We start from the raw sequence: 8,379 nt of genomic DNA on the forward strand, positions 1-8,379 counted from the left end.
AGGGGTGTAGAGGGTAGTTTCACAGAAAGGCACAGATTCCTAGCAAGATCATAAGGATATAACTGAGTGCAAGCAGCCAACAAAGCAAATAAAAGATCACACTAAAAACTGTGATATTGCCTCTAGCATTGCTCCGGCATAGGGAATTGCAATTCGAGGTCAGAGAAACAGAATATAATTCTAAATTCTCTGATACCTCCTTGAGAAAAGAAAGCTTTAAATTAAGGTTACCAGATTTTTTTCAATGAATCCAGGGACACTTTTCAACTTCAATTGATTTTGTATGGGGCCTGATTTGTAAATCCGGGGACTGTCCCCAGGAAACGGGGACATCTGGTAACCTTACTTTAAATTATTTTGATGTAATCAGATTCACAATTTCATCGAAGGGCTTGCTTGAATGCCCATTTAATGGAATAAAGAATAAATATCTCAAGAGTAATCACTTTCCATATTTTGGACACAAATGCTTTGACTCGTCTTAGGGTAGAATTGCATATTCTAAGAAATATGGAGCTGATGCTGAAAACAGCAGCTCTAAGCTACCCTCTGCCCTTCTGTCATGAACAACAGCTTACCCTGGCAACACAAAGACATGACATTTCACCCCCTTCACAGGAGGGAGGCAGGGAATGGACAATCTACCATCAACTGACCTAGAACTTCCAACATCACTTGTGTCAGCTAATTACCAACGCCATGTACCACAATCGTGTGTGTGTAGTATTTTTTAGCCACTTTTTTCAGCTTATAAGCACAAACATTGAAAATAGGTATAACAACAAGAGTGGCCTCAATCCAGCTAAAAATAGTCATGAGATTGAACACAGCAATCCTATATACACTTACCCAGGAATAAGCCCCACTAAAGTCAGCATGACTTACTTCAGGGTATACATACATAGGGCTAGTTGAAGCTACCTTGTTTCCTCTGGAACTTAATCAAAGTTTAGCAGAATTAGGGCAACGGGGTGGGTCCCCCCCCCCCAAAAAAGGAAATGGTTTAGTCAGATGATATTTATTGTTTTCTAATCAGACATTATAATATATATGAATGGAGGCAAAATAAAAAGTTTTGAACCCAGATTTTGTTTCTAGGTTCCCAAGACAGTGAAGTCAAACATCTTCAATTAACTCTCCTTACATTTCCTTGAAGCCCTTTGCATTAAAAAAAAATGTAATTATTTAAATTTTTGTTACAGGGGAGTACAGCCATATCTCCTAGATATTCACAGCTGTGTCTGAATTTATGAATATAAATAATACATTTAATGTACACTGTAAAGAAAGATTACCTCAATGGAGTGAATTATTCAGTGGCAAAAATTATTTGAAAAAGAAGCAAAGAGAGGTTACTTTTTGTAAATGCAGCACTACAATATATACACTTTTCTGCAACTCAGATGTAAATTAACAAGAATATGATCTAGTTCTTACATACAACACAGGAGTAATTCCTATTTCTCATCTGAGCTTTTTTAGACTTACAAAGGTGCCATCTTCTGAAGCACATTGAGGGGACCCAACCATGCCTGGCTCCAACAATGGGGGAGCCTGCCCCCCCTCAAAAAACAACAACACTGAGGGGGGTCTACACCACCTTCAACTGCCTGGAGCCAGCACCTTTGGTAGGTGGATCTCATGAGTAAAAGCTCCTCCATACAATAAGTCTTAGAATCTAAAAGTCAAGAAGAAAGCTCTTCTCCCTGGCATCTTGCTTTCAATGTAGAGGACTCTGTATATCTATTTCTTTAGTGTGGAGAACATTTAAGGCACACAAATTCCCACTTGCAGTCTAAAGCTTCTCAATTGGAATACAGGCTGGCCTCCTTCTCTGCTGGAAGTACAAGCCTGAAATTCGAATCAGTTCTCCAGATAACCTCCACCAGACACCCATTTGCACTTGAAGACACCCTGGTCCAAAGGGGTGATTCCCACAGCAATTTGCAACACAGAAAGTTGACTATAGCAATTTACTCTGCACAACACACCAGGAACCATCTCTGGGTATATACAAGCCTGAAATCAGGAATGGAATGTAAAGTCTAAATTAACTCATCCACTGATGCAGCTAGAGTGACAAAGCAGTGATTTCCATCAATTTTAAGCTACTGCAATTGAAGAAATTTCTGTCATATATATGGACGTGTCTGTTCAGAGGTTACATTTGCCACATTCCTGGAACAGTCAGTTTACCTCAAGTGGGCCCAATTTTAACTGAAGCATAACTATGCATGTCTACTTAGAAGTAGTCCCATTGTGTGCATAGGTCTGCTATGTGTCTAAACCATATACAGGGGGTGGGGGGTGGGACAGATGAGGGGGAATATTAACTCCAGCTTGAAAAGAAAGAGGATGACTACTAGCTGAATCTTAGCAAAGGATGGGTACTCAGGCAGATTTGCTTTTGCTTTCTACCCTACAGAGGTAAAGGAGCCTTGGTGTTAAAACATTTATCCAAATAACACATTGTAATTATGTTAAGAGAAATGTTGCCTTCAAGAGTTATTTGAACTGAGCTTTATTTGACAAGGAAACATGCTTAATTCACAAGTGCCTACTTTTTGTAGGTTGTCATCAACATTTTTCTTTTTCAGTGCATTTGCATGTATTGAACTGGACTTTTCAGATAGAAAAGAGAGGAAGAGCAAAAAGATACATCAACCCTGCACTGAGCAAATGCAGGGGAAATCATACCCAGCTGTTGTATGTATCAAATAATTAGCTGAGAGCAAAAGAAGGTGCTAGGTCAGAGGCAGACAACCATTCTGGCTCGAGGCATGTGGTGGGCTCATGTGCTTGCACACAATAGAGGGCAATCCCTTCGCGCACACCCCCCTTCCCAGATGACTGGCACTGACAATCAAGATCTCCTCAGCCCACCAAGCAGCTGCATGGTGGGCTAAAGGGAGCGAAACTGTGATGAGAAGACACAACACAGAGAGAGAGAGAGTCACTCTTGTGTGCCTCACTTCCCATGGGAGCCACACTGCCTTCAGCCCAGGAAACAGATGCTTTGGCAGACTGGGGTGGGGAGCAGGTGGCAAGGTGAAATTGGGCAATCTGCAGATACAGCCTCTGTGGGACACACGAAGCTGACATGTCCTAGGAATTCTAGTATTAACTATACATTATACTATATAGCTTACAAATGGCCCAAGTCAGTAGTACTGTGCTCCTTAGTCACAACTGAGATTTGCCACTTCACCTCCAATTCTTGATTTCTGATCTGCTCTGTTCCAAATCACACAAATGGATGTTGATATTTGGGTTGATATGAAAACAACTGTTGTGGTTGGTTTTTTACATTCTGTTACCAAACACAAACATCTAGATTAATATTGTCTTTGAAGCAGCAAAGTGACTTTTAAAATTATACCCTAAAAGACTGTAACAGTTCTCATTTGTACCTATACACAGTCTCAAAAACCACTACACAGTTGGAGAAATGAAGGTTTAGAGCAGCTGATCTCAATTGCCATCCCTACTTGAAAATTGTTGGGTGTCTTGACAGACCACTTAATAAACTTCTTTTTATTCAGCACCAACGCTTACATTTAAAAAGTGCAATATTATGAAAACCGCCAGTCCTATCCCAGACTACTGAGAAATGCCTCTTCAAATGGTAATTTTTAATGAGAAAAATATTAGACTGCGCCAGCATTGTATTATGAAAGTCACAGGCCCTAGTTCAAGTTCTTGTTAGCCTGTTTGATAAATCCAGTCCTGTCAAAAGAGCCTTGATCTCCATTGTCACTAAATATTAAAGTATGGTAATACAGGGCCAAGTACACATATTAGTAACAGCTCTGCAACTTTCCTGCAGACCAGTACAGTGGTACCTTGGGTTACATACACTTCAGGTTACATACACTTCAGGTTAACCCAGAAATAGTACCTCAGGTTAAGAACTTTGCTTCAGGATGAGAACAGAAATCGTGCTCCAGCGGCGTGGCAGCAGCGGGAGGCCCCATTAGCTAAAGTGGTGCTTCATGTTAAGAATAGTTTCATGTTAAGAACAGACCTCCGGAACGAATTAAGTACGTAACCAGAGGTACCACTGTAGTCTCTGTGGACCATAATTTGAGGAGCTCTGGTTTAGAGAATTTACCACTCCATTTGCATTCACTTCCAACAGCCTGGATACACTTTCCACCCACATATGCCTATAATGTGAAGATAATAGATATGAAAGCAGCAAGGAAACAATTTTACTACTACATGTGAATGGAGACATTGTTTTCCCATTCTCAGCATAACTTAAAAGGAAAATTATAGAGTTGGGGCTTGTTAAAATCAAAAGGAAGGAGATGTAGAACTGGAGCAACAGAATCATGCTGAAATAAAGTTGGTTGTCACATTAGAAATTATATTCTTCTTGTCCTTACATTGAGCACTGACTACTTATCTGTAGCTTAGTATGATGCAGTCTAAGTACAGAGTTCTCAATAGGAGGGCAACTCTACTACTTAAAACTGGTTTGAAGGGATTTCCATTCCAGACAATAGAAAAGTCTATGCGTGTGTATATCATTTTTGAAATAGACATTACCCATGGAGCTGTGAGTTGCGCACAGTCATATAGCACACTTGCCCAATACACATTTGGCAATTCCGTGTTTACAAAGAATGGCAAACTGCCTGAATGCTTAGGTGATGTCTACATATTTTTTGTTTCTAATAGTCACATAAAACTGTGGACTTTTTTATATAGAATCTTCTTCACCTACATTGTCGCGTTAGAAAGGATTTCAAGGGTCATCTAGTCCAACCACCTGGCGAACAGGCATTCTGTTGTAGCAACTGTAACCAAGGCTTAAGGTGCCTTTTGTCCCCTAGCTTGTGCATCTGGGTTTCTAACACTGCTGTACAATTCATTCCATTTTATGACAACATCCAGGGCACCTCAGATGTCATCTACAGTTATGCCATACTCTCCTACTCTTGAAACAGCTCCAGCCGCCACAGGAAAATTAATACTAATCAGAGATAAATACACCACCTAGTACAAGTACAACCAACAGGAGCCATTAAGGGAAAACACAGTTATCACCAATCAATTTCTGTAACTTATCTGTATATTTTTATACTGTTTAATATGATAATATATATATACAACCAGTTAAACAGAATCTATACAAAACAATATTCAATAGAACTTCTTAAAAATTAGATCAAAACATACCATGTGACTATTCCACAAGGACATTATGCTGTGCCACAACAAAAACTCATGAAATACTCTGCTTTTGTTTCCTTAACCCTCCCTATTTATTCCAGAGCAAGCATTTGAACCTTGTTAGCCCCTGCCTATTATCAAGAGGAAAACCGTACTATGTGCACAAGCTATCAAGTTAATAGAACTGAAACAATGTTCTACAACAGGGACGAGGAACATGTAGCCCTCCAGATGTTGCTGGACTCCAACTCCCATCCAGCCCAGCCAGTCATAGGCTGAACCACAAGATATCCACAATTGTTCCACAGCAACTAAAGACCAATAAACTGTGGAAGGCGCAATGGTCTTTTAGGCTGCAATTCTATCAACTGACATGGGAGTAAGCCCCATTAGGGACATAGGAAGCTGCCCTACATGGAGCCAGAGCATTGGGTCCATTGAGCTTTGCACTCCCTGCATTGACACTTTCTTCAGGGTTTTAAGCAAGGTTCTCTCCCACCTCTATCCGCTCAAGGAATGGAGCTTGGGACCTCCTGCATGCAGAGCAGATGCTCTACCAATGAGCTGTAGTCCCTTTCCATCTCAATGGGTCTGAGTTCAGAGTCAAATCTTTCAACAGCTATTTGCACTGGAATAGTTATATCAGCTTCAACAAGGAATGGAAACCCAACAAGTAGAAATGAAGTTATATGCCACAGAGGCATGCACACACAGTCAGGGCAAACCAAAGGGTGAGACTGTATGCACCATACAGCATAAACCAGGCCCTTTGCCATGGAGCCACAGTGAACCTAGAGCAAAATATTCATCTCATTGGTGCTATCAACCGAATACACAGAAAGCTCTCTTCATTTTATCTCGTTTGAAAGAAACAAAGCAGTGACTCTTGATAACATGAAAACCAAGTGTCAAACCCAAACAAAAGCAGCCCTTTGACAACAGCCTTTAAATGATGTTACAAATTGCAACTTCAGTAGGGGGAGGAACATGTCTCAGCTGTGAGCAGAGGTAAGATTTCATCTTTGAGCCACAAAGCCATCAAAAGGCATGCAGTACCCCCCCCATCAGGTGCTTCCGGAACACCTTGACCTCACATTGATCATGAAGTGGGTTTAATACCCAGTTGTCAAGTTGATACAATGGGAACAAACAAGGTTTCCATAGAACTGTGCAACATTTAAATATGTGATTTAAGCACTCTGCAGGGGAGAGAGGAAATCTCTTCCTCACGCCAGACAGACACTTCAAACTGCCTTGAAACGAAGCCAGAATGAAAATCCACCTTCAAAGTGTAGGATGTGCAGGAATAAAAAACGGTACACAAGAGACTAAAAATAAGGAATGGGTGGGGAATTAGACAGCATTACCTGGAGTCCTCCTTTACAATGGGAAAACACCATCATCCAATGAACATAAAAAGGAGGGGGGGGACCTAGCATACTTCGTAGCAAACACAATTGACTACTTGCAAATATATACACACTGTCTAACTCTAAGCGCAATGAACACCAGAACTGGCATTGCTTTTGATCTTATGGGCAACACGCAGTGGCTTTTCTAGAAATCGTTATTCCCTAGGCGAAGGAAAAGCTTTATGATCCACGCGGCATGAAAAGGCCCTCGGTCCTCACATCTCTTGCCGAGGGCGGAGGGAGGCCGTGGCAGCTGCTAAAGAGCCGTGTGGCTCCAGGGAGCGATCCTGCGAGGCAACTCCGACATGCACGGGAGAATCAAGCGAGTCCGCCAAGCGCGGACAGCTGTAATTGACCTTCTGGGAAAGGGCTCGCGCTGCCGGACGGACTTCCCAGCTCCCCGGCCAGAGCGAAGCCAGCAGGAGGAGGGACTGGGAAGGGACAGCGGCTGCGAGGCTGGGCTCGCCAGCCTCCCGGGGTCAGTTGCAGGAGAGTTGACGCTGCTTGCGGAGCGCGAGGCAGATCAGCTCTCCAGCTGCAGCTTGCAGGGGGGATCCGTCTCATCTGGGCTGCAGGGCGGGCGGGCGGGATTCAAGGGGAAATCAATAGCAGACCTGGGCGGGTGGGAAGAGAGAATAGGGAGGCGAGACGCCGAGAGCAAGAGGGTCCCGCTCGCCCCCCGCGATCCTTCGCCAAAGGGCAGCTACTCACCAGCTGCAGCGTGCAGAGGAAGATCAGCGTGCAGCGCCCCGAGCAGCAGCCCATGGTGGCAGGCAAGTGGGCGAGACGCCGGCCGGCCGGCCTCGCTCGAGCGGCCCCTCGCGCTCACCGCATCCGGACGGAGCCCCTCGCCGCCCTTGCCTCGTGCGCCGGCCAAATCCCTTTGTTCGCGCCTCAGGAGGAGGAGGAACGCGAGGAAGAGGCGGCGGTCGTCCCCTCAGCCCCGGCGAAGGCGTTCAGGAGCGCAGCCTGGCCGAAGCATCCGGCGCTGGCGAAAGCCGAGGGGAGGTGGGCGTGGGGCTGCTGCCGGGGCCGGCGACGCGCGCGCGCCTCGGGAAAGCCAGCCTATGAATGGGACTTCGGAACTGAGGCGCCCGCGGCGAGGGGGGGAGTGGGAATTGTCAATGGTTCCGCGAGTGAAGAAGCGGGAAGGGCTGGCAGCAGGTGGCCAGGGCGTGAGGGGAGCCGAAGGCGGGTTTGTGGCGCCTCGGCGGGCAGCTGGCAAATGGCGAGGGGCGCTCGCCTCTTCGAGGGGGGCTCTTGTCGAGCGAGGGGCGACGAGACGGTCCGCTCGAGGCGGGGCTTCTTCACTTTAGGGTCTCCGAGGGAAAAAGGCAGGAGCCGCTGCCGAGACTCGCGCGCCTCGCAGGCGGCGCGAGGTGCAATTGGTCGCCGGCGCGAGGAGCTGAAGCGGCCACCGAGGTGCGCGGGGAAGCGGCGTGATCGGCGCGCTGCTCCTCCCAGGCTCCGAGCCAGCGCTCGCGCCCACCGCGGCTCTCCCCGGGAAAGTTGAACGGCGTGGCGAAGAAGAGAGCCTGATTGGCTCGGAGGGAGGGTGAGGGGCGGGGCGTGAGGGGCGGGGCGCTCCCGCCCTTTACCCGCGAGGAGAAAAGAAAGGAAGGAAAGAAGGCGTCTTGGGCAGTATTCGGAGGGCTCCGGGAAAGCGACGCATTCGGAACGCAATAGCATTATAAATAAAAGTGTGAATGAGCAAGAAAAAGTAAAAAGTAGCTCTCATCAATCTCTCGGCTCAGCCTGTACTTTGTAGAACGGCGTGATTTTGTTTCAG

At 45.7% G+C, this 8,379-nt stretch overlaps 1 protein-coding gene across 2 annotated transcripts in view; it reads right to left on the minus strand.

Moving 5' to 3' along the window:
* Positions 1 to 8,040, minus strand: part of NKAIN3 (sodium/potassium transporting ATPase interacting 3) — a 195,781-nt gene extending 187,741 nt beyond the window's left edge. The window contains exon 1 of one of the 2 annotated variants that reach the window (XM_081013667.1): positions 7,302 to 8,040. In XM_081013667.1, the coding sequence (XP_080869793.1) occupies positions 7,302 to 7,355 (54 nt within the window). In that variant the 5' untranslated portion in view covers positions 7,356 to 8,040. The remainder of the gene's footprint in view (positions 1 to 7,301) is intronic. The other variant, XM_081013668.1, reaches the window with a different exon arrangement.
* Positions 8,041 to 8,379: the final 339 nt, after the last annotated feature.

This window comes from Podarcis pityusensis (genome assembly GCF_964106645.2).
Source record: "Podarcis pityusensis genome assembly, chromosome: 7".
NCBI lineage: Eukaryota > Metazoa > Chordata > Lepidosauria > Squamata > Lacertidae > Podarcis > Podarcis pityusensis.